At 41.8% G+C, this 27148-nt stretch overlaps 1 protein-coding gene across 2 annotated transcripts; it reads left to right on the top strand.

The window, feature by feature from the left end:
- Window positions 1-27148, top strand: tp53bp2a (tumor protein p53 binding protein, 2a). 2 transcript variants are annotated; one of them, XM_086092905.1, is made up of 20 exons: window positions 1-84; window positions 338-488; window positions 10478-10625; window positions 11195-11308; window positions 12741-12811; window positions 13622-13723; window positions 15016-15190; window positions 15312-15493; window positions 15943-16107; window positions 17964-18011; window positions 18552-18744; window positions 20154-20243; window positions 20608-20729; window positions 20812-21178; window positions 21310-22151; window positions 23292-23429; window positions 23511-23644; window positions 24368-24534; window positions 24866-25065; window positions 25380-27148. In XM_086092905.1, the coding sequence occupies exons 2-20, from the start codon at window positions 462-464 to the stop codon at window positions 25419-25421; spliced, it is 3327 nt and encodes a 1108-aa protein (XP_085949031.1). In that variant the 5' UTR covers window positions 1-84; window positions 338-461; the 3' UTR covers window positions 25422-27148. The 2 variants fall into 2 exon arrangements, with proteins under 2 accessions (XP_085949031.1, XP_085949033.1); XM_086092907.1 differs by lacking the exon at window positions 17964-18011.

The following is a 27148-nucleotide window of genomic DNA, read 5'->3' as shown; positions in this document are numbered from 1 at the left end:
CGTCATTCTGGGCTCGGTTGCGAGCTAGCGAGCACCGCCTTACCAATACGGAGTTTGTGGCTCTTTCCCATCGTCTTTTCACGGGTAAGTCTTACCTAAAACACGCTCAATACTACCGAATATGCTTATATAAAGACGCTGTGTGTCACCAAGTTGAGGGAACTGTTTTTTTTTTTAAGGCGTTCACCGAGCTCGAGTGGTAACGAATGTGTGTAAAGTTGTTTAGTCGAAACTTCGTAGCGGAGGAGGCCATGTTATTAGTTGCAACAGGTCGGCAGTAGACGTGTAGGTTTTCCGATGAAAATTCGAAACATTTTTTCTTCTTCTTTAATGACAGGACGGCGGGGGTTACGGAGAGGAGAAAGTCTCCTTGCCCAAAGCGGCTTCACGGACTGTGCCGGGGATTAAAGTCGCTCCGCTTTCGTCGAAACTGCCAGTGGTGTGGATTCATGCTTAGCTAAATGCGGTACGAAGCTAAAATGATGCCGGTGAGTAAAACATTTTTTCTACCTACACCCTTTTGCCATTATGTTTATAATCCAATTTTAATGCTCAAATCACACACACCGTTTCCCCAATTTGACATGGCGAATGTGCAGTCGTTACTATGGCTATCGTTGTGACTTTAATGTTCACTGTTTGTTTGTGTATGTATGTACTGTAAAAGCGACATGACGTTCTGTGTTTGCTTCATGACGCATGGTAGTGTTGACACTCTTCTTGGGACATGGTTCATGTTTATATTATGGGTGGGAAGCGCACAGCTTGTCACTTATGTAATGTTTTTTTTGTACAATAAAATACAATGGTGCTTTGAGATACGAATTCAATTCGCTCCTCAATTTAAGAGTAGTATCTCAAATCATCAGTTCCCCATCGCAATGAATTGAAATTGCATTAAAAAGACACTTGATTGGGCTGAATATCTGCACTTATATAATAGGTCACTATGTAAAAATGATGTCAGCACTAAAATTGCAAAAATATTTATTTAAGGGTTTTTTGTGACGACTTATAGTACATGTTGCAACGCCCCACAATTGGGATGAGACTGTTTGATTGACACATCAGGCTGACTATATTAAGGCGGAAAGCATTGTAATATTGTTTCCTGGCTTAGTTTGTCACGTTTTGTAGCCTAAAAACGGTGACCCAATCACCACCAAAATTTATATTACGCCTCTTGAACTTGTTAAAATATAAAAGTGACTGGCACAGTATTTGGGATTTTATTGTCATAATGTGAGCCCCTTTGAGGAAAAGCCATTATTGCCTTCACAAATATTAAAATACTGTGCTGATTATTTTTTTATCGTTACAGGTGAAAGAGGACAATAGTTTATACTAATGAATTTTGGTGGTGATTGGTCTTAGTTTTCAGACATTTAGCAACGCTAAAGTTTTGTTGGACTTCATTGGCAAGCAGCGGCTAACTGGCTAACACTACTGCCGCTGTCGGGGCAGCAATTAACCAAGCTTTAGTCAGCATTCACGCTGATGCAACCAAGGTTAGCGAGGTACGAATCTATCTTCTTACCGGCCAGAGATGGACGCTCTCCGCATAGGCAGCTGGGGTGCTCGGCCAGCTTTTATAGTATACTTACTTAGTGTAATGCCCTCACGTGGGAAAGGAGAGCTACAGTCAATGCATTTTCAGTCTTTTTTGTTTTGTTTTTAAAGGGTCGTTAGGACTGTAAAACGCTGTCATGCATAAACTGCTGTCAGCCACAGCTCACGATGCCCAAACACTCAATGCAGACTTGTCACACGCCATCCATGGCGCTGCATGTACGCAGGCACTACACTATGTTGCCTATACGTTTTATGCTTGTAATTCGTTTTTGTTTTGTTAAAATACATTGTGATAAAAATGTAAGTGTGTTTAAAGCATGTGTGTGTTTGTATTCAGGATATTTAAACTCATGCTTAAGTGTTTTCGAATCATAATTTGGAGTGTAATCGATTAATGTAGACATTTCAAAACGCTTTTTTTTTTTTTTTTTTGCTTGTGAGCTGGAAAATAATTATTCACAAATTTTTGTAGCTCACGTCAGTCCCTAACCCTCAGGAAAATTGCGAGGCTTCACCGTACACAAATGCCTTGTACAAACTCGTGTTGCATTCTGAAGGATTCTCTTCCCTTCCGCTCAGACTGGTGCTTCTAGTAAGACGGCTCAATCAGTGAATGAATCACCTCAGCGGCGGCTACTAGGTTGCCTTTTAGATGACTTCCTCTTGGCGTGCGACCTCCGCCCGCTACTCCCCGTGATGGCGTTTATCGGCGTGTGGACAGCTGTAAATATCGGCATCCTTTCAAGATTACTTTCATTATCGAGCACATTTGCCTTGAAGCTGTCACTAGTTGAATTTATATGCGAGTGTTTGAATGAGATACAGCCCCTGGGTTTTGCCTGATAAAAAAAACAAAACAGCATGTGTACGCCATCTCTGATGCGAGGTATTGTCCCGAAATGACAGCCGTAACCCATGGTCCTGCTTGTACAGGCCAGGGGACTGGAGGCGGAAGAGAATGCAGTGTTGTAATTGCTTCCCAGGATTGTAAATAGAGGGGGAGGGACTTCTTTAGTGAACACAATGAGCTGTAGAGACTCTTCAGCTGTGCAATGTAGAGAGCAGATTGTATGTGACTGTGCTGACACTTTACTGCACAATATAATTCACGTGCCTCTTGATTTATGATTTACTGTCCCGCTCCATTCAAACCTCCCTGAGATCGATGATTGGATAGTGAAACCTCCTAAGGTTGAGCACAGTCCATTTCAGGACACCGGTTGACCTCCCATAAGTTCACTCTATTTCTCACAATTTTGACATCATAAAGAAAATGTGTTTTTATAGTCTGCGACTCTGCCTAATGGTGAGTTGTTTCTTTCTGCACCAAACTAACGGTACCTTACTTTTTGGTGGTAGTACAGCTAAACACCGAGAATGTTGAATAGTTCAACAGCAGCGTTAGGATGTCCGTGTGAAACGGTACAGAGCAGCTCCTTCGAAAGCGCTGACATTGTTGGCACGCCGCTGTCAGGTAACAACCAAATTCACACGCGACAGCAACATTTTACCTTGGTAAGTTGGCTGTGGGCGATTAATGTCAATATTCTCTCGAATAAAGTGACTGTTGTCAATAGGCTCATTCGTTAATGTCAATATTCATTGTATTACATACAGTAAGATAATGAGAAGATTCTGAGTGAATTTTGCATATTTTTGGGTACGTGTGACGTTCGCAGTCACCAACCTCTTCCTCAGTCTTCTCCCATGAAAAAAGAAGCTTACTGTGTAGATTAAGAGCAGATAGGCCTCTCTCTCTGAACACACATTTGTACGTATTTGTTCTTCTTTTTTTTACTGCAAAACCACAACACATGTCTCCAATATGTTACATTGTTTGGAAAATGTGTGTGCGTGCGTGCGCATGTGTGTCAACAGAAACCCGAGCATGCTTTCTGTGCAGCCGCTGTAGGCTTTGTGTCTGTGCCCTGTGGCTGTTACGTAAGCACGTCGTCAACAGCGATGTTTAAACTTTTACCTACAAAGCAAGAGTTGTTAGAGTGACTATCGATTTGCAAGGCGAAATTATGCTTATGGTGGTTGTCAATATGTCTTCTTAGTGCTGACTACCGTGGTCTTCTTCTCACAGTACAGCAATGCGCAGGCTTCGACAAGCAGCTCGTGCGTGTCCGACTGCTTGTAGTACAGAATTTAGCATCCAAGTGGTACAATTCCAGTGGACATTGTGGTGGCTCTGTACGAGGAAACACAAGGAACATGGAGGTAACTCACCACTTGTGGTCTGTGTTCATGTCTTAAGGCGGTGTACGACTGTACGAGCCTGGACACCATGTTGTGTGTCAGTGCTTGAACGGTAGTGTATATTCTGTTGCTGTTTTTTGCCTCTCTTGTTACATTTCTGACAGAATTGCTTGCCTTGTAATGTCACTTGTCTATAAGTAACTTATTTTTTGTTGTGATGTGTAGCGCTTCAGGTTGAGCACCATGCTGTAACAGTTTCCTGTAATATGAATGTCTGTTAGGCTTCAGTCAGCAAGGTAGTTTAGAAAACACACTCTGCCCATCCCGTTAGGTTAAATGTAGACCCGGGGTGCTGATTAAGTGCAGAAAGAGGTGGTCTCACCTAAGACAAAAAGTCCATTTGGGCAGGGACAAAAAGTCCATCTGTGTGGTTTCTGCCGCCTTGGCTTTTTTGAAGGACTCATGATGACATATTGGAGCTGTGTCAACGCTGAAAGCTGTGGCAGAGACAGCTGCGATGGCCACCGAGGGAAATACTGCTGCAGTGTCTCACCACTGGGCAGTAATCACATTCGGAGGTGACATTGTTAGCTACTTGATTAATTTGCTTACCTCAGCTAGAAGCAAAAGTGTGCGACGACGAGCCCGCTAAGATTACCCTCCGGAGGAATCGTCAAGGATATGGCATTCGATTGGGTGTTGTTTGTCCAAGGGATTTAGTCTTGAGGTGTCAAGCCTGACTATGATAGTCAATAAAGGTTTGAAAGTATTAATAGAATAATAATAATAATAATTTGATTACAAAAAAGTTGAAGCAAAATCTCTGCCTCGAAACTTCACTCTGAACAGTTTTCCACATGGACTGATGGACTACTAGTGCAGCTAACTAGTAGTTCACAGATCTGACTTTTGTCGTTCCTGTAGCTGGCACAAGACTTTCATAATTTCTACAGCTGCCAGAATCGCCTGAGATTGGCTGGCGACCAGTCCAGGGTGTAGTCTGCCTCTCATCCTTCAGTCAGTTGAGAACGTCCTTGAACCCGATAAGATGGAAAATGCACAGCCGCATGAATCAATGTCTCTCCTGACACAAGAGTGAAAAGCCTACGTTCTCTTCCTATGTCCCACAGATGTGAATACAAAGAACTAATTGAGAGCACAAAAATGTTGCTCTGCACAGATCGACAGCCAGGATAGCTTATCTCACATGGACCAGTTTCCAAATGCCAAATGAAGAGATAAGGAATCCTTTCTGACAGTGTTGTTTTTTTTCTCTAGCCAGTACCAATGTGGAATGTGAGAGGATGACCTTACATTCGCTAGTTATCCTGTTGGTGCAGAGTAACTCAATTACAGAGACGTCCCCGCAAATAGGAAAGTGCCCGTCAGAGGTTTCATCGCTCTTAACTCAATATGCGACCAATCGTGTTAGAACAATGGTCTTCAGAGGCGAATTGACCCTGACAAGGAGAATGAGGGCTTCAAGGGTTGACAACATGGATTGAGATTGGTGCAGGTGCTTTTAACCCACCTTTGTTCGAACTGTAGTTTTGATTGGCTTTCAAACTCTGCTGATTCACTACCTGTAAGTCATAAATCATCCGCCAAGCGCACTGCGCGTGTTCACCCATTTTTCTGCTGCACATATCTGAATAATCAACGGGAGACTGCTACACTCCCTGACTGTGATTGGTTGTGGCTGCAGTGTTGACGTTTGAAACGCTGATCTTCTCACAGTCTAAACAACTACCCCAGAGCTACGAAGGGTCCCGTTTCTTTAGGCATGCAATCAGTGGCATCTGCCGCAGGCCTTCCATATGCGTTTAAGGCCAAATTGCTATCTAAAGTCTTGCTTCTGCCAAGTTGTGGAGTTTGGTTTACCTCTGTCTGTATGCTTTGGAATGCTGGCTTGATTTTAACCCACACCAGTAAATAGCATGTCCATCATAGCAGTGTGACACCGTGTAACCCGCTGATGAATTCCAAGGAAGCCATATCGTGCTGGGTGTATGCAAACAAGAAATAAAAGTTCCTTTTTAATCCTCTCAAGATCCAGAATATTTACATCCCTGTGTGAAAGCGCAAAGAGGAAAGCTATTGTTTTTGCATCCAATTTGCTTATTTTATAAACCTTTTCTAGACTTGGCCGAGCACCTTTCGCGTCATTGCGTGAACAGGTGACCGTGTAACAATAAACTATATTGACAGCTACAATATAACCGTGACCAAAATAATCCAAGGCTAATCAAAATCATTTTCTTTCTTTGTTTTTGATATATTTTCTGTAACCCAGCTCACTTTGAGCTGCAGTTGTATTAACCTCTTAGATTCCAAAGCCTCGACTGGTTGTCAGTGCCATCCAATTGGAGGGCACGCACAACCATTCATTCACACATTTAGAACTAAAGCGGTAAATCATATAACTTAATGTTTACAGAAAAGATAGAAATCTCTGCCTCGAGCTTGGCATGGATTTTTTCTCCACACGGATTAATTGTTACAGCAGAGCACAACTGCACGTAGAAATGATTTGGTGCAGTGACGAGCCATGACGGCAGTCCCTAAAACAACAGAATATCCACAGTTTATACTTATGATAAAGTGCTACAAGTACTACAAAGCAGAACTGGTGTACCACTACATCACATCCATGATCACCAACACAAGTTCACGTATCAATGTTAGCGAATATAATGTACCCTACAAAAAAAATAATACCTGCACCTTTTACCCATATTGACAACAATATCCCCAAAAAGAATGTACAGAACCAAACACAACTGCCATATTTGGTAGAAACTTGTTTTTATTCGCACCTACGCTTAAACAATGTGTGCCATTGTTTAAGCGTAGGCGCTTTGCTTCAACGCACACTAGGTGACACAAAGGATTGATTCTCTTTCTATAACCAAGAGAAACTGTTAGTGTTTTTTTCTGTTCCAATCCCTCATAGTCAGCTCCATTCCTTGTCAACCCTTTTTCAAGATGGCAAATCGAGCAAGTGCTGCCAGCTGCAGGTGCTTTATTGTCCCTTAGATGTCTTCTTATAGCACTCCTTATGGTCGAGGGTTTGATGTTTGCTGCCTTTCATCTGGGGAGGTTGTTTTTATGTCTGTAAAAGAGACGTTTCCCTAAAACTAACCCTAGCTAGCATAATGGACATGCCTTCACAGTCCCCTTGTTTCTTACGATCTTGATGAATGACTATTTAACTTTGGATGACAAAACAATAATTACTTGAGACTGCTTTGTAAGAACCTCCCGAGAATGGACACTTGCAACATTAACAACATTAATGATTCGTCAGCTGTTGGCACAGTCGCTGCCTATAGAGTTGCAACAAGCCCAGTTTAAGCTTACCGTTGTAATACTGAGCCAGTAGCCTGGTGAGAAGCTGTATTTTTTTTTTTATATATATATATAGCAGATTAATTTAATCCCCGAGATGTGGTTCCAATGCCTCAGCCGTATCACGGCTCTGCTTTAAGAGTATCTACAGTGAACCCTGCTGAGTTGAAGCCCACATGTGCTCACTGTAATTGCCAGTTTGTCATTTTGAAGCTGTCATATCAGTCCAAAATGCACGGAAAGAGTTTCTGCATCTTTGATTGTGTTAGAACTCGTATCAAAGTTATAGTGATAGATTTCCTTCTCGCTTGGCCTCAGGTCGATGCACTTGCCTCTTGTCCTTGGCTCAGCACTGAATCGTTTGGTTACCTAAGGCACTGAGTTCTCGTAAGTTCTCCTGTTTGTTTTGACACACAAGGACATAATGTTCAGACAAATGTTGTGTTAACATGCAAATTGTTAGGCCAAGAGTAAAATATTAAAGACGCCTTCTTAATAACGTGCCATAAACCATGATTGTATTCACTTTTTAATCGGCTGGATAATATTTAACAAGGATTAGGAGTTGACAGTTAACTTGAAATGAAGTTATATTACTCATTACATGACAACAATGTACTCAACCGTGGCCCCCAAAAAACGAAAGGTACACACTATCACGGGTTACCTGTGTTCACCCCTATTTTTGATTACCTGATTAGTCAGACTTCCAAGTGTACAGGTTGCCTATTGGTCACAAACATTTATAGTCACCGAAATGGCAAACTCACACGCATGCTAACATATTAGGCTAACTTGTTGCCCGATTAGTCAGACTTCCAAATGTACAGGTGGCCTATTGGTCACAAAAATTTATTGTCACCGAAATGGCAAACTAACACGCATGCTAACATATTATGCTAACCTGTTGCTCGGCTCTGGATCCTGCAGTACTGAACTCCACAAGTCCACATTTTCCACTTTGCTGCAGCAGTCAGTTTCAATTCTGCCCTCAGTCCCATCTGGTTAAAAAGTACAGTATTCTTTGTTGATGCCTCATTCTGACGGCGTTCAGTACTATTTATGTTGTGGAATACTGACTGGAGTATTGAGCCCCAATGTTGATATTGGCCTTATTTTTGAGTCATGAAAAAGCCAACAGCCATGTACAAAGAGATGTGAATATTTGTGCAGGCTTATTTGATTATTCACATACTGCACATACCTGCAGTGTACTGCATCAAATATTTACTTGCTCAGTACAAGATAATTTTTGCCCTGGTACATTAACTTTAGCGCTAAGAGGAATTGGCTTTTCAGCAGGCACCGTTTCCCCCCTCCCACCTCCTTCCACTGTCCCCCCCCCCCCCCCCCCTCGCTGTGTTGTCTCTCCTCCACTCTCCAAATATTAACAGGGGCATTTGAATGTCCTACATTGCTGGGAAGTTTTGATGATGTCAGCTGCTCTGCTGTTGCTGGAATCCCAAGTAAAGACAAGTTAGAGCATTTGTCATGATAACTAACTCACCAGGTTGGCCACAAAGGTGATGATGAGCAATCAGGAGTAGGACATTTGAACAAAGCTGTTTATAGCTTCCTCACCAGCTGCATTACTCTCTCGACGATGACTCACGCGCCGATTCACATTATCAATGGGTATCTGAATCCTAATAGGGCAGGCCATTAGTTGTGTCATACCTTTTGCTGTGCAAGACAACTTGTGCATGTTGCTAAGGAAACGTGACTCCTTCCCCCGGCGTCACTGATCTACTTGAAGATGAAAAGGGGAAGATAAAGCCACTTAGAACTGTGTCACAATTGCCCTCTTTTGCCGCCCGGTATAAAGACAACCCAGATACTTTTGTTTCTGGCTAATAGCTTCGGCTGCCTTGCATACTATACTCGCTTTGTATCTGTGACCCGGCTGACATGATGTGTTCCTACTGTGGCCCCTGTGGGCCGCAGCATCCCAAGAATAGAAACCATTTAACAGCTCGACCTGGGGTTGGGGATTGAGGGAAAACGACGTAACACGATGGCCACTTATCCATGGCAGTACAATATTATAAACCAGTGCCTGATGCAGTATGGTACTGCACTGCTTTTACTTGAGCCTTATCAAAGCTGCCATTCCTACTGTGTGATCAGATTACATCTGAGAGCATATTCCTGTGTCGGCCCAAAAGCCTCTTAGGCATTAGATTAGACTAGATTAGATTAGAGTCTTTTTTATTGTCATGCCACGCCACTATTAAATGCAGTCTTACCAGAAATGCACAAAGCTTTTAAGTGCAAAGTGATGTACACATAAAGAAAATACTGTACATGGTTTATTTTTTATTAATGAGTGTAAAAGCAGTGTAGTGTGAAATATATGAGTGCATACATATGCGTCTGTCAGGACTTGCATAACTATACTGTGCGCGTGTATGCATCTTCCCATGCTTTTAGTCAAACATATATTCCATAATTTTTTTTATCTAGTGCCCACTGTAGGTCTATTGTAGGGTTATGGATCACTTTTTATGGTCCTTAACTGCCTTTGACTCGTATTATCAAGACACCCCTGTATATGGGGTACATTTATTGATACTTGGCAAGTGTAAAGGAAATTTACCAGAGCAGGTAAATCAGTCTTTGTCTTAACATGCATGTGGCTGCCGCTATTCGCAAGGGTCACAAAATGAGCCCTGCCAGAATAGCAATATACGTCAAGTAATTGACGGCCACCCAAAAAGGGTTGTAGTTTCCTATGGATGTCACACAATGGCAGCAAAGTACTTTTTTTTTTTTTATTAGCCACAACATGGTTCCATGCCACCAGAGTTCACCAAAGCTAAACTGCAAATATGCTTGGCTTCACTGTATGCCAGTTTCTTCTTAAATATTTTTTTTCTCCATACCATGGCCAACACCCTGATGTAATGATAGAGCAGTTTGTTAGCATGTCTCTTCCTAATCCTTTTTTTTTCTCTTTCTAATCCTAACTGATGCATGCAATTCCTCGTAATTTCCTACAATATTGAGGCAGAAAACCAGCTATCCCGAAGCGAGACGATAGGGTTTAGCCAAGCCGGGGAAATCGTCACAGTCGTGTCAACACTAGCTAGCAGGTACATGGCACAGGGTGAAATGGAATTTTGGAAGCTGTCCTCTGATGTCTGTGTTGACACAGAGGAATGCGGGCCGGCCTGCTGATACTGCTAGAAGTGATGCAAGACTCATATACACATACACTGAAATAAGATGCCAACTAAAGAGAATCATGTTCTATTTGCTTCCACATTGAACACCGGGATCTTGTGTTTTTATAGTTGTACCTCGACTTGACAGTTTTCAAGAACTTATTTTTCTAATGTCATTTCTCTCTCCTCAGATGTTTCTGACAGTTTACCTCAGTAACAATGACCAACATTTTACTGAGGTGCCCATCACTCCGGACACGCTATGTCGGGACGTGGTGGACTTGTGCAAAGAGGCTGGGGAGGCCGACTGTCACCTGTCAGAAATGTGGCGCGGATCCGGTGAGCGACCAGAGTTACCTTGTTGATGTTGTTTCTGAGAAAAAAAACACAAAATGGATATTAGCTGTGTGTTTGGCTCGAAAGCGATTTCATTCTGAAGACCCCTTAACGCTCTCAAATGCAAATGGAATCCATAATCTCTGCAACACATTCAAGCACCCAGACTTCATTTAGCATCTATCCATTCCTGAGAAGCATTTGGAGCTGAAGGAGGTAGTTGCGTCTGTGTTTCCATGGCGATGCTGTGCCAATTATCATGTTTGAGGACTTTCACAAGAAGCGTGAAGGGGGACAGCTCAAAAAGTCATTTCGCAATACAGACTATTCTCTCCTTTTTCGACATCTGCTTGACTGCAAAGTGTTATGATATGGAACGGCTTGAATAAATTGTTCCTGAATGGGTAATTGATCATTTGGCTCGATATCTGCAAGAGTAATTGACAGAGCATCAGTCATATTCTCTCTCAGGTCATTTGAACAATATGATGAAGGCAACGATGGCTTTGATTCTGGCACCATAACTGTGTTATGTTGGACCCGAGTAAACGTTACTATCCTCCGTGTTGCAGAGCGAGCTGTAGGGGATGGAGAGCGGATGCTGGATGTGCTCCAACGAAGAGGACAACACAGAGCGGAGGTGCGCTTCTTTCTGCGTCACAACCGAGCCCCAAATAGGGAATCTGGTAAGTGTGCACCCCCCTTTTTCTTCACTCCACAGAAGTGGAAAATTGCTCTTTTTATCTGGTAAAGTGTCCTGAAAATATCTTGCTTCAGGATAGACACCGCATGATAGGAATATGGATATACGAGAATAGCTCAGTAAATAGCTGTAATAGTCTGTCGTTCTTTGCAGAGGATATCGAATTAAGAATTCTTATATTATCTATCTGCATGTGTTTTTCCACAGTTTTCAAAAATCAAATATATTGTTTTATGTTTAGTCAACTTCAACTTGGAGTGGCATTGAACAACTTAAAGCCTTTTTTCCCCCTAAAGAATTGCTCACCATCTGCCAAACTGAAATTACTTAACTTGTTGTCACTGACACCATTCATTTGTTACGTCAAAAATAAAAAAATACATACAAATGAATGGTTTGTATTCCCAAAGGCTCTGAAGTCGGGTCACTAGTATCCCAAGGCGCCGCCGTACTATAGACCTTATGTTGCTGTACCGTCTGAGCGGGATTAGAACGCAGGGTCTCCCAGTCAAATTGGCATAAGCTTGTTACCTTTCTGTTTTCCTTAAGAACACAGAAAACCTGAGTATTTTTGGTGGTGTGCGATCCTCTCAGCCCTTAGTTGCGTAACTAAGCCCCTTTTGCCCCCTCACCGCTTGAGTCTGGGCTAGAGATTAGACGCTTGTTTTCTCTTCCTGTTATCTTAGCCCCTCTTATTTTCCCACAGTTGGCTCACCTCTGCCTTGTATTTATGACACTGTCCCTTGATGCCTATTCCTCTTATTTTAAAGGAAATTCTGTTTGGTTTGTCGTTGTAGTCTGTGTCATCTTTCCTAACCTAGATATAATGGATTTGGATCACTTATCTGATTAGGCAGGAATTATGAAGAAGGCAAATAACTAAGGATAAAAAAAGAAAACATGTTTTATTTGGCCCTTACGTTTACCTGACTGCCAAAGTAACGCGCATAATAGTATGTCATGGGTCATCCAAAGCCATTATGCAAGCTAAAGGGGTTTGGTCATTGGGAAGGGCTTTATAGGATCTAGCCTGCATGGTCTCCTCCCTTGTCGTAAAAATGTAAGCAACCTGTTCCGGTGGTTAATAGCCTACCCACCCCTCATGTTGGTGAATGCGTCCTTGCGGGGGCCCTCCCACCGGCCGCTTGGTTATGTATGAAGTTAAATCCCGAGATTGCCAGTCACAAAGAATGCTGTTGTTTCCCGGAGAAGGAAAGCGGCAGCCAGCCTTTTGTATTGCTTCCTACTGCAGCACCTGCGAGATAACAGAATAATGTGTGCGTATGCGCCTTTGTTGTAGCGACTGTCTGAGCTGCCTGTAAAGGGGAACAATTACTGTTATTAAACAAACAAACAAACAAACCTTTTCTGTATACTCATGTCTGACTGGGTGTTCTACCATGTTGTTTCCTTAGGGGGGTCCAGAGGTTTAGAACCAAAGAGAAATGGGGTGAAAGGTCCTACTGATAGAAGGATGGAGAATGGGGTGAGTACTAATCTTACTTTTTAAAGAATAATTAATCCAATTATTTAAAAAAAAAAAGTTTGTTTGAAGATAGTAAGAAGGATCTGCTATGACTAGAATTAACAAGTAATCAAATAATTGTTATTAAAAAAAAAAGAGTAGGTATATACCTTTTTTTTAGATGGTAAAAAAACAACAACTAAACCCTCATGTTCATCCCTCATTAAGTCCACATTGACTTCAATGTCTGATTAAACCACTGACTTGCTATTGTCTTTGAATTACATCATGTTAACATAAAGTATGTGACCCACTATCTTCTTTCTCTATACTGTGCACCGAGGGAACTAATTAATCCCGAATATAAATGCAAATTAGAATTTAAATGGGGGCATGTGTACAAAGACTTGCTTGTTCATGTACTTAACCTCCAAAGTCTGCTTGACTTTCAAGTTGTTCTAATTCCAGAACATTTTTTTCCCTTTAAAACAATATTAAAATGTGTGCAAACATTGCCATGATAATAACTTACCAGTAAGCAACATTTTTAACATGCAAGCCTTTGACTTTTAAGGCTTTTTTTTCACAAATTGGACTGCTTTTGTTGGTCATTGACTTTCACTTTCCGCTTTGCACTAAAATTCAAAAGGTATCATGTATCGCTGGTGTTGGACCAAAACCTCCTATGTACATGCAATTTGATAAGATGAAACGAAAATCATGTTTTTGGGGTATCCTGAAAAGTGATGATTTTGGAGGTATCAGGATTTCGCCCGACGTCGGCCATGTGTTCATTATTTGCAATCAGTATTTTTGGATCATTTTTTTCAGGTGTCAGCTCCCAGGATGGACATGACTTTAGCCGAGCTACAGGAGATGGCTGCCAGGCAGCAGCAGCAGATCGAAGCCCAACAGCAACTCCTCGCTTCCAAGGTACAAACCAGCATAAGAGTCGGAAGATCAAAGTCCAGACTGGGGCTGGTAGAGATGATTGGATATGCAGGATGAAGAGCTTTAGTGGCGGTGGTGATAAAAGTAACAGCAAGCGGATGGAAGAATAGTGAAAGGAGGATTAAAGGAGGACTGGGGTTAAAAAAAGAATGACAATTTTAAGATAAGGAGGTTTTCCTTTGCAAGTAGGATGAATCGCTGCAGGTGAATTGTTTAGAATTTTAGATGCCTAAGACAGAGCCCTCATGAATTCTCATAAAACGTGTCAGATCTCTTGTTCATGCTCCCAGACAAATCACAGTAAAATAAAATCAAGATTTGAAAGTATTGCACCTTTTCAAATTACACCCTTTCGCTATTATAGACTGATAAGCGGTTTTAATAAAATCTTCAATTATCTCTTTCCGCAATCCGCCATTTATGCAAACCTGTGCATAAGCCAAGAAATGTACCTTGAAGCAATCATCAGAACTCGCAAATGACAACAAATAAGAATTACCCATCGGCATACATGGCCTCAAACTGTTCCTCCTCATGTTCATGTCAAAATGGATGATACAAAAGCATCCCCTTGATGCTAGTAAATAACATTCCTCTCTTCTTAATTTGTGTACAATCTGCGTTATTGCTACTTGAGTAATTAATTGTTTGATGTTGCTAGCCGCAAGGACTCGGGTGGAATGTGTTGTCTTATGCCAGCCTAAAAACCACCAGATCCTGGCGTTTAAAACATCCGTGTAATCTGAAAAACATAGATTGAAACCACCAGTAGGCCAATGGCGGAACGGCAGGAAGCCAACATAAAGACACAACGGAGTCGCTGCTGGAGTGTTTTGATGTCACTGACTAGTTTTATGTTTTGAAAGAAAAATACATAATTAAAAAAAGAAGAAAGTTGATCTTTACTTATGTACAGCATTTGGTTTCAGCTCCTGTTTTTAAGTGCTCTATAAAGTGAATTGAGCATTTATTTGTTCCTCATTTCATAAGGGAACACTTTCTTTTGATAGTATAAAAGTCGCGCCAATGATGTAATGTATTCTCATTACGAGCACAATAAGTATTTTGTGTGCGAAGAAGTTAACAAAATGGGCATGTAATTGACAGTAAACGTTCATTTTAGCTTTGTACTAAAGTTTATTTTTATTTTAGGTAATTTCAAGAGTTGAATCAATGCTCCTTTTTTCAGAGCCTTTTTTTATTCAAATATCTGTACTTCTACTTGAGTACGCATTTGCACATTGTGTGAGTACTTTTGCCACCTGTGCCACCAGGAGCAGCGATTGCGCTACTTGAAGCAACAGGAGCAGCGCCATCAGCAGCAGGCCTCCGAGCAGGAGAAGCTGCAGCGTCTGCGAGACAACATCGAGAACCAGGAAGGTCGCCTCAAGAAGGTCCGAGCCCTCAAGGGCCAAGTGGAGCAGAAACGCCTCAGCAACGGCAAACTCGGTAAGATTCTGAAACCATCAAGATGTGTTATGATGTAATATGCTACGATGGATGTGAATTTAGAATACAATTGCAATTATATTTGTTCCCTCACCCGCTGGGGGTTTCCGTTTTTGTGCAGTGGAGGAAATCGAGCAGATGAACAACCTCTTCCAGCAGAAGCAGAGAGAGCTGGTCATGGCCGCGTCCAAGGTGGACGAGCTTAGCCGACAGCTGGATTTGCTCAAAAGTGGCAAAGTAGACAACTTTCATGACAACCAGAGCTCCGTGGCTGAACTGGACCGCCTCTGCAAAGAGCTACAGGTGTGCACTTGGAAAGGCAAACAAAGCCACAGCTTTGACTGGGCAATTTATAGAATAGACAGGTCAATTAAAAAAATATATATATTATTATTTTTGTTTTTTGACCACAGATATGTGCTTCCGAGGTGAATCTATTTTTGCGAATTCGCCGTTAGAAAAGAATGTGAGAGATAGATGGCAATAGACAATGTCGACCAGCCAAGCCATACAAAAAAAAAATCTGCCACTTAGCTTAGGACATCATACACTGACAGATACTATTTAAAACATGAAACATGCCAGCTCTTAATACAAGTCATAGACAAATAAAACTAATGAAATTAATGCTGTTTAAAATAATAATAAAAACAGTAAAAATTGGAAATAAGATTTTTGTGGGGAGAAAGATTTTACTTTAAGGCCATATCCATTAAGTGTAACTTAAGTCTGATGGAACTCTTTTGTCTTAGCTGAGGAACAAGCTCAACCAGGACCAAAACTCCAAACTGCAGCATCAGCGTGAGAACCTGAACAAGCGCAACATGGAGGCGGCTGCCATGGACAAGAGGATCATCGAGCTCCGTGATCGGCTGTGGAAAAAGAAAGCGGCACTGCAGCAGAAGGAGAACGTACCTGTAAGAATCACATGCATTATTCAACCATTTTTAATTGGGGTCATTAGCTGACCACATACAGGAATGCTCTTGATCATAGCACTCTCTAGTGGCCTCTTTTTTTCTTTTCTTTTCTTTTTTTTTTTTTTTACTAAACTCTCAGACACTCTTGCACTCAGAGATATTCTGTACAGTGAAGCCCATTTATGTTCCAGAACCACCTGTGATAGGTGGAAATCCATGATAGAGAGAAACCATATTAAATCACACACATTTAAACTAAGGCTTATTAAGATGTGCCAGTAACAGTGGTGGTGCTTGCTTCAAACTGTTTGTCACTCCTAGTTGTACTTTACTATAAAACTGACATGTTAAACAAACACATTAAAAGATGGAATTAAATGTAAAAATGACATTGAAATCTTCGATCAAAGAGCCTGAAACCTTGAAACTGCTACTTTAACACACAGGGAACAGCAACACATACAAACGGGATACAACAGTACTGCACTCCTATTCACAATATTCTCTCTGCTATGTGGGGGAACGACTATTACTCAGTCAAAAGGGGAAGGGACCGCTTCATAAAGTGAATGTTTGAAAGCAGTATTAAATGACGAACCGCGATATTAGCGCAAAACACTACTTGCTTTTTTCTACGTGAGACTCTTATGCTGTTTGTTCCACTCGTGTTCTACTTCTGCTTGTCTGTTATTTGGAGGGAAACAACTCCGCAACATGCGAGTGGACTTACAAGTGCCCTGCTGACATTGCAGACAAACCGTAATGTCAGGGGAGATGTTATCTACTCAACAGGAAAAGGGCGAGATTGACTATTTTTCCTTAAAGGGCACGCAACCATCTTTTTTTTTGAAAAAGGAAAACAAAAACATTCTAGGAAAGACTTGATGGAGAAATTAACATGTTAATTAAATGTATAATGTGGAATACACGTTCACCACGCCCTTGTTTAAGGAAAGTGTGAAATAGAATTTGTCTTCAGAACAAAATGTTTGTATTTTTGCCAAAATGGCATGATTGGAGATTTGATTCTTCTATATGCTAATACATTAAGAATTATGAGTTATATTTTACCTTATTTGTGTCAGTTGTTCTACATGAAATCTTAACTAATGTGATTATTTTATAGTACGTAGAGGCACAAAGAATTTTGTAGATATTAACTCTTCAGTTGCAGGCCAAATTGGCATTTTCTGAATTAGATTTTTAAAAATACAGTATTTAATTTTAATGTTTAAAATAATTTGTACATTTGCAAATAAGTCCATCTAGTTTTTATTATTATTGACTGAATAGTTAGTAATGGTGTTTTTTTTTTTTTTTTATGTATTTATTCCTTTATTTATTCTTTCTTTTTATTCATGAGTAAATACCCTCAGTGGGTCATGTTGATCCAACGAATCTTTCAGAAATGTTTCAATTTTTAAATTGAACTACTGAAATACACTTTTCTATCATCATTCTGAAGGATATTTTTCATTGAAAAGGCCCTTTTTTCGCATGCACAATAAAGTAGGACTAGTGTCTCATTTAGACGGGAGGTCCAGAAAAGGTTCTTGCAAGGAGGTGATTCACCCACCCTGCCCGGAATCACAATGAGCGGGCCTTTTTCACACCCGCACAAAGACTTTATCCATCCCAAGCTGCTCTCTCCTCCATCTCAGCTCAACAACCACTGTGTGGCTGACATATAACACACACACAGCTCAGGTCTTCCTTTGTGAGTCAGCTAGTTCAGCAGAATCTAAGCGCAGGGGTGGTATATTACTTCATAGGAACTAAAAAGAGGGGCAGTGTTGTTGTTGTTGTTTTTATTGTGAACTGCTGTTGCATGTTTCTGCTTTTGTTCTCCCAAGAATGGCTATCCGAGTAAAGAGAGGGCTTCAAAAGACACACATCCTCAGGTAATCAAAACTAGCGTTGGCGCAGGATCGTCTCTTCCTTGTTTTCCTCTGATATCTGCAGTTTGACTTGGAACAAGTTTTAGTGGCTCTTAAACAGAACCGTGATAAGTGTAGTGGAGCCACCTGTGTCCAGTTTTTCATGGACCTATGTTGACATTTTGACATTGTTGTAGTCATTCACTCAAGTAAACTAAATATTCACAATATACATTATTTACTTGCACAGCAGTGAATACAGGGCGTTTATTAGCGGGGGGGGATTCGGTGCTTGTGAACTAGCGTAGCTATGGACTTTACTTTTCTTGTTGTTGTTGTTTTTATTTAAACAATACATAGCATAAAATGTTTGCATTCTTGTATTTACTGGCGTCAACCTCAGCATGCTCCACATGTTTTCCCAAAACATAGTAATTATAAATAACCATTGTCATTCTATTTGATGTGCTGGAGTCTTAACCAGTTTTGCCTTGGCTATTCTCTACTTCATACAAGATATCCGAATATTAAATGGTAATCAAAAAAAAATTTCCCTATCCCCAGGTGCCTTCCGATGGCCCAGCAAGTCAACAACAGTCAGGCGGTCCATCTCGTGTGGCAGCAGTCGGCCCGTACATCCAGTCGTCCACGCTGCCCCGCGGTGGCTCGGGCAGACACGAGCTGCTTGTAAAACCAGCCTACCCGGACGGCACCTCCACCTTGCCGACGCACGATCTGCAGAGCAAGGCCGGAACAGGTGAGTGGATGCAGATCTAAAGACCAAACCACTGTGTCCCCCCTTCTCTTTTCCATCCGTTCTTTAATCTGTTCCAATGAGCGTTAACATTATCAAGAGTTCTGTGATATTTGTTGCATTACCGTAATTTCCGGACAAGAAGCCGTACCCTAAAATCGAATGTGCCTCATTAGTACAAAAACCTGCCCAGCACTATATTAACTAGTCAAAAATGACACGTGAATATATAGACAAATCTACAGACCAACTTTTGACATTTAACCAGACTGCACTGCCCCCAGCAGGAGCAGAGAGATGTGACACTTCAGATGCTTGTGACGTCACTCTGAGCTCAGAAGGTAGCGAGTTAACCTCCTGGTTTGCCGTGTTTGTTTCTGTTCATCATTAGCTTTCAAAACAGCTTTGTTTTGTTTCTTGACTTGCTTTGCAGTGACTTGTTGAGCTGAGCTTTGTAAAACAAAGCAATTAAATGCGGTTTGCTCCATCCCCGGTTATTTCTTTGGGGGGGAAAAGCTGACTTGCTCTTGAATCAGAGCCTCAGTGTCTTGTAGGCTGACAATTCATTTCATATTTAAAATATATTGCTGTATTTTTGCGAATTGTGCCTGCCCTCCAATGGACGCCAAAAGTGTTGTCAACATAGACAGACATGGCATCTGTAAAGCTGAAAATGTGTGTAAGAATTTTCCATTGAATAGGGTAAGGAAATTGATTCCATATCCAGGACTAATATCAAGCTTCCCTTAAGCAGGAATGTTGCATTCATATACCGAGCTGTGGATTTGGATTTGAAAACGTATTTATTGCATGTGACTATTGTAGCATTTTATGCCCTTTCAAGCACCAGCTAACATGTCCAGCTCTAAAGTCATACTGTTTTTTTTTTCCCTTTGGAATGCATCTTCCTCAGAAGCCATGTTCTTACTTGAGCCTCTTAAAGAACTTCGAGCCAAGAGAAAAGGTAGAAAAAGTGTGTGTGTGCTTCACACTGGCTTTCATCGCTACTATTTTTGAAGAAGAAAAGATTGGTGTTTTCACTTTATTATTATTATTTTTTTCATTTAGTTTTTTTTTGTTTTTCTTTTGATGAGTGCTTTTGAAGCTTTTCTCTCCACTAATGTCTGCCTTAAAGTGAGGTTGTGTGTGGTTGAGATCAGTGGCCGGTCCGAGTGGCACATAGTTGAAATAATTAAAAAATAAAAACCTAAGAATATTTTTAGCTTATTTATTATCCGAACCTAAAAAATATTTATAAATCTTTATTCCACAAGCTAACAAAATTTGTATAAAAAAAAAAAAAAGACGTGTAAAACATTTCTTTGCAATGGGGAAAATCCTGAATAAATGTGCCTTCTCCAGAAAACTGCCTCTAATTATTATTCATACATGGGCTCATGTGTATCCTTCAGGGAACCAGTCATCAAAACTGGAGTCGAACGGCCATGTTCCAGCTTCTTCAACACTCCCACGGATGACGTCTCACTCCCATAAAGACCAAGGTAACAATATCCATTTGTAAAAGGTAGGGCAGGGCAAAAGTATGCAACAATAAATTTTTTGCTAGAAAAAAGGTCTCAAAGCGTGTTTGGTATCAGGACAAATAACGCAAATACAAATTGAAAAAGACAAAGCAAATCTTGTTTTGAATAGTGTCAGTTTTCTATAAGCCAAGGAGGGGAAAAAAACAATTAAAGTTGGAAATCTGTGTTTGTAAAAACAACAGTTATATTCTAAGGTCATATCGCCCAGCCATAGTACAATATGCCTACAAAATGGTGACTTCCTTTCAGCTTTGTTTGACGCGTACTGCATATAAGTTAAATCGCATGCAAACGTCAGTGTCTTTTCTGCTCTTGTGATTAGATGACACCGAGCCCAGGAGGGATAGAAAGGTGCGTCCATTTTCCATGTTTGAGCCAACCGAGGTTCCCGCCACCTCACTCCGCAAAAACCAGAGCAGTGATGACTTGGTCAGAGATGCTCAGGTGAGAAAGCAAATATCATTGCAACATTTGCAGAAATGAATGATTTGTGTATGTAATGGGTTTCACCATCTTGCCATCGTAGTCTGCTCCCAAGGCTCCAGCCAAGGTCCCACCACCTGTGCCTACAAAACCAAAAGGCCCAAATGTCATCCCGTATGGCAAACAGGGCCTCAACACGGGGACCTTCCCAAAAGCTAAGCCACACAGCAGTCAACCCCAGCCCAGCCACGGCCACGTCCCTCTCCCGCCCTCCCAGAGCCAGACACTCCCCCTGCCCCCGAAGCAGGACCCTCCACCTGCAGCCGCTGTGCGGCCTTTCACCCCGGAGCTGCCGTCTTCCAAGCCGCAGACCCTCGCCACCAGCTCCATCTATTCCATGTATACCCAGCAATCTGGCATCCAGGGGGCCCTCGGCAGGTCCCAGAGCCGCACCAACGGCTTCGTCAGTGGTAAGTAAGCCTGTCACAGAAAAAAACAAGCTCACATTACTTACTTTGTAATGGATTTTGTGATTTTGTTATTCATTCGGGCACTTACATTTCCCATGGCTTCTTACCATTAACATAATGTCTTATTGTAGTGTATGGAAAGCCGGTGATTCCCAGTGGAGGCTCCCAGCACCCAGAGAACCCCTACCTGGAACGTCGCTCCCCAGCACCCGAATCTGAGGTGGACCACAACGGAGCAAGTCACACGGGTCCCAGTCCATCCGAGGGCACCCAACCAGAAACAGAGCGCATCCCGCGACCCCTCAGCCCCACCAAGCTACTCCCTTTTATTTCCAACCCCTACCGGCACCAGAGCGATGGTGACCTGGAGGCCCTGAGGAAGAAGCTCTACAATGCCCCCAGGCCCCTGAAGAAGCGCAGCTCCATCACGGAGCCGGAGGGACCCGCGGGGCCCAACATCCAGAAGCTCCTTTATCAAAAAACCACGCTGGCAGCCATGGAGACCACAGTGATCACACCGAGCACTCCCACCTTTCCTGGTGAAGCAGCAAAGGGGGCGGAGCTACCAGTGGGGCCACACCTTCCTGCCCCCTTGAGCGGTACAGAAAGCCACCCATCGGATGTGGGACGATCTCTGGAAGGACCCCATTTCCCATTTGGTAACGTTCACATTCCAGCACCCGCTGAACAAACCAGGCCACCCTCCATCCTCGACACAGAACACATCATCCCCCCTCCTCCTCCGTCACACCCGGCACCTCGCCCCGAAGACGCGCTCTTCCCGCCGCCGCCCCCTGCTGGTCTGGATGACCTGCTCCCCAAACTTCCCCCTCCGCCTCCGGAAGGCTTCCTGGAAGAGTTTCCCCCTTACCCACCGCCTCCGTACCCCAGCGGAGCAGAGCAGGACAGCCTGGGAGAGGACACCTTTAATATGAAAGCACCTGAAATCACCGGTCAGGTTGCTCTGCCACCGGTAAGGACCAAATGTCATGGTGGCTTGAAACCCTACCCATTGTTTGAAACCCTAACTGTCCAACTAACTAAAACAGGCTAGAGACTCCGACTTTGGCTTCAATCCCAATTTAAAACTGTAACCCTGGCTTGAAACATTACTTTTAAACACCCTTTACCTGAAACACTGACTCAGGCTCATTTGAAACCCTAACACTGTTTTCAGACCCTGGCTTGAAATCCTAATTTTGAAAATAAATATATGAGCCAGGCTCAAAAACAGCTTGAAATCCTGACTCGCGCATGAAATATTCATTCGAAACTTTCACCATGACTTAAAACCCCAATTTGATGCCCTAATGTGTCATGCAGACCTGCACTTAAAACCCAAATGTTTTGCTTCAAACTCAGATTCAAACTTGTAGCTCAATTTGAAACCCTACTATTTGCTTGAAATCCTAAACCTAGCTTGAAATCCTAATTAGAAATTATGCTAGCCCTTGATTGGAACCCTGGCACAGGCTTAAAATCCTCATTTGAAACGCTGACCAAGGCTTCAAAACCCAATTCGAGACTTTCTTGAAAACCTAACACTGGCTCATCACCCTTATCTTGAAAAAGAGGAGAAAACTAAATCAATACGCAACGTTTTTGTACATCACGCCCCGTTTGTTGGTTCCTCGAGATTCGTTGAGTCAACACGAATGAGCTGGGCCAATGTTATATAATTAGATAATCCCCATCAAGCGCTGCTATTGTTTCTTGGATAAAAACGGTCCTTATTCTACTTAGGCTAAATAGAATTTCAGCCTACTTTTCTCGCAGGTTTCGACACGCCTCCATATTCCCTCAACCACACAGAGTTAAAACACCAGTTTACACGTCTTTGTGACCCCCACCGTCGGAGGAGGATTTGTGTAGGTTTTACCCCAAAAAGCAACCAATTAGAAATCAATGCTGTGGCCTATTTATCTTGACCCCCGCCGTCTCTTTTCTTCGGCTATTCAGGTTGCATAACGCCCAATTAAGAGAGGCAAAGTTGTTTCTTGAGGCTCGGCTTAATTGTGCAGAATCACATCCCGCCCTCTTCTCTCAGTTGTGAGCGCGAACGCGGCAAAGAACGGACACCTTGCAGGACACTCACTGTTTTTGTTTCTTAAAGGGCAAAAGGACCAACCTGCGCAAACAAGGCTCGGAACGGATCGACCACAACATGAGAGTCAAGTTCAACCCACTGGCCCTCCTGCTCGACTCCTCTCTGGAGGGAGAGTTCGATTTGGTCCAGAGAATTATTTATGAGGTAAACGCTCAGACCAATAATGCGCACCTTCTGTTTGGGATTCAGGCTTGACATTTTCCACCCCACTGCACCCACGCTCAGGTGGAGGACCCCAGCCAGCCCAACGACGAAGGCATCACCGCGCTACACAACGCCGTGTGCGCCGGACACACGGAGATTGTCAAGTTTCTCGTCCAGTATGGCGTCAACGTCAACGCTGCAGACAGTGACGGCTGGTGAGTTAGTTTGTCAAGACGAAATCTGATTTTCAGTTTCAATCAATGTTTCCCGCGTCACCTAGAGAAATAGCAAATGACAGATTATTTAAAGCAAAATGTTCTTGTTTTCTTTTTTTCCTTCTGGGTTTTGCTTACATTCTCTTTATACCAACGAGCTTTGAAAATGCCTTTTTTTCAGCAATGACATGGAATTCCACCTCCAAAATGACTATTTTTTTTTTACAATTTAGAAAACTTGCGTATTTTGTCGTAATGCTTGTTTGTTGTAAGGACACATTTTTACATTATCTGTGAAGGAACAAATTATTAAGTGGTACCTTGACCTGATTTAATTTCCTGCTTTTTCATTATATTTTCAATAAAGAAAAATAGCACTGTGTGTACGTAAAATACAAAAATACAACCTAATGTAATAAACTTGTTTTTTCTTCTTCTTCTTCTTTTAAGAAAGAGTAGACATGTTGAATCGATAAGATGACCGAAGGAACAATACTGAGCTCTCTCAAAAATAATATTAATAATAAACTGATTTTATATATTACTTTTGTGTTAAAATGCGCCTTGACATCAGAAACTGGAGTCAGGTTGGCTGGTTTGAAAAACAAAACTATCATTGTCACTTGCTTTTTCTTTAAGCGAAATAAAAAAAAATTGCATCAAGCTTGAGAAAAAGCAAAATATACCATTTCTGACTTAGTCTCTCTTCTTCTTGGACCTCAGGACGCCTCTTCACTGCGCCGCCTCCTGTAACAACGTTCAGGTATGCAAGTTTCTGGTGGAGTCGGCCGCAGCCGTCTTCAACACGACATACAGCGACATGCAGACGGCAGCCGACAAGTGCGAGGAGATGGAGGAAGGTTACACCCAGTGCTCCCAGTTCCTCTACGGTCAGTTGGTTAATGACTTTTGTTTTACAGTGAATCCTCGTTGACACACCCGCAATATCGAGAGGCCATAAAGTAATTTATGAGAAGCAACATATGCAAACAAAGAAAATCAACATTGTACATTTAAATTTTACACATCAAAATGTTAAACTAAACCCTTATAAAAAGTGATAGCTTTGTGCTAACATATAATGCAAAACAGCATAGACGTGCTAATGGAAAATATCAGTGTGATAATTATTTTAAATATATATATATATATATATATATTATGTATGTGATATAGGTTGATACGTCAAATTGCTCATTTTTGTGTGTCCCTCTTGTCTAGGTGTTCAAGAGAAGATGGGCATCATGAACAGGGGCGTGGTCTACGCCCTGTGGGACTTCACGGGGGAGAATCCCGACGAGCTGTCTTTCCGTGAGGGGGACTGCATGACGGTCGTCCGCAGGGAAGACGAGGACGAGATTGAGTGGTGGTGGGCGCGCCTCGGAGACGAAGAGGGCTACATTCCCCGCAACCTACTAGGGGTAAGACAAAAATTGAGCCCCCAAAGCTAGTTTTTTGCTGAGCAACATGACATTTAGTCGGCATAGCTGTCATGAATATAATCAGAAAAAAAATTCTTAAACTATAGCGTCAAAGACTGTAAATGTCAGCTATTTTGATTCAAAACAACCAGTTTAGATTAAATTTGGTCGTTTACAATATTGGCTTTTTAATCGTTCAGGATTCACAAAGACAAAAGTAGACTGTAAAAAGAGGTCTTGTTCATCACTTCTTGCACCCACCATTTGCATTTTTAACGCTTGGTTGTCATCTTTTTTTTTTTTGCCTGTTGCAGCTGTACCCGCGAATAAAGCCACGACAGAGAAGCCTCGCTTAAGGATTCCTGCACATTTCAACATGCACACTAACACACACATATACACTACTTGGTTGATATATTGGGCTTTTGGGTACAATTTCAGGATAACTCACACCATCAGCTTCTTAATGCAAGGTTGTGCAAAAAGTATTAAAACATTGAACAGTTTGACATGTGCATTTTAAAGTTTAGAGAAGGTTCAATTCGATTCACCTGTAAGGGTTAGAGTACATTTTAGGTTGATGGTGGAATTTCACACTAAAGCCCAATATAACAAACTTTTTGTGAGTAGCGTGTACATACAGCGTATATACACACACTGACTTCAACAATCCGGGAAGAGAAGGAAACTGTTGCAATGAAGAAACACAAAAAAAGCAGAGGTGGGGAGCCTGCAGCACCATATGGGCCATATACAGAAAATCAAACCTCAGAGAGAAATGTTCGACACGTTGTGTTTGCTCATAAATTTATAAGGCCCTCCGAGGACTTTTTTGACCAGGGTTCCCCATCCCTGCGCTAAAATGAAGGATCAACTAATGAACACTTTGTGGCCCAACTGTGGCACTTTTCTCAACACTAATGGCTTTTTTTTCTCCTGGTTCCACTGTTTGTTTGTTTTTATTACTCATTGTCTGAATTCCTAAAGTGACCGAAACTGTGGATGTAAACGGAACACGCAGTATTTGACATTTTTACGTGTCTGTTAGGTTTCTGGTTTTCATGAGTTGACTAGCGTCAAATGCTCCCTTAACGTGACAATCTTTAGCAGAGGCTTGTTTCTAGTGGACTGTGCCTCTATTTGTGTATCTGCACTGGAGCTGTTAGTCTCCTCAGCTAAGCTAAAAAAAATAAATAAATGGTGATGTGGCCGATGATGCCGGAAAGCCTCGCCCAGAGCATTTATTTGATGTAAGGTACTTGTATTAACATGCTCTTTGTCCTCTCCACTTCAAGGCAAAACTGTGCACTAGTTGACACAAAGGTTACTAAGTATGGAAAGCCATTTATTGGATATCTTTGATATCAAGACCATGTGAGCATTTATAAAAATATCAATTAAATGCTGAAGCGTTTCATAAAACCGTTTGAGAACCAGGCTTGATAACCAGGCACTACTAGGCCAAAAGTCATTCTACTAGTACACTGAATTGTCTTACCAGTGGGAGAAAAGTGCATACTTGTGCATGGACCTCAAAAGTAAATGTAAATCGTCTGTAGCCGCCATCTACTAGTGCACGAGACGTTAGATATCAAGGATATCACAGCTTTTGAGCATTGATCTGTTTTCCTTCAAATTTTGTATTAATAGCCCAAAGATTGGATATCAAGGATATTTAATAAATGCTCAAGCAGCTTTCCATAGCCATTGGGCTTTGGCTGAGATGCCACTACTTCTGTAAAGGAGTAAAATAAAATAAAAAGACTCCCAAGAGGATATGCCTAGTATAATGTTACTCCAGCCATTCTCCTGCTAATAAAGTAATGTGCAGTGACTAGTTGAGCTGACTACCACGAAACCTAGTTATTAAGGTAATAATGATGACTTCCCATGTATTCCCAATTCACCGACTGGTTCTCAGTCAAATCTGACAGAATGGAACTCACATACTTAGATCCATGCATATCTCACAGTGCAGATATATTTATTTTTGTTACCGTGTTTCTGTATGCTGTCTAAGAAGTATAACCTCAAATGTACTGTAGTATTTTCAACATTTATAATAAAAATACTTTGTACCATG

Source organism: Leptonotus elevatus, chromosome 13, assembly GCF_054856555.1.
Source record: "Leptonotus elevatus isolate MCC_2025b chromosome 13, RoL_Lele_1.0, whole genome shotgun sequence".
Classification (NCBI taxonomy): domain Eukaryota; kingdom Metazoa; phylum Chordata; class Actinopteri; order Syngnathiformes; family Syngnathidae; genus Leptonotus; species Leptonotus elevatus.
The sequence above is the reverse complement of the archived record's forward strand: the minus strand, read 5'-3'. Positions and strand labels throughout refer to the sequence as shown.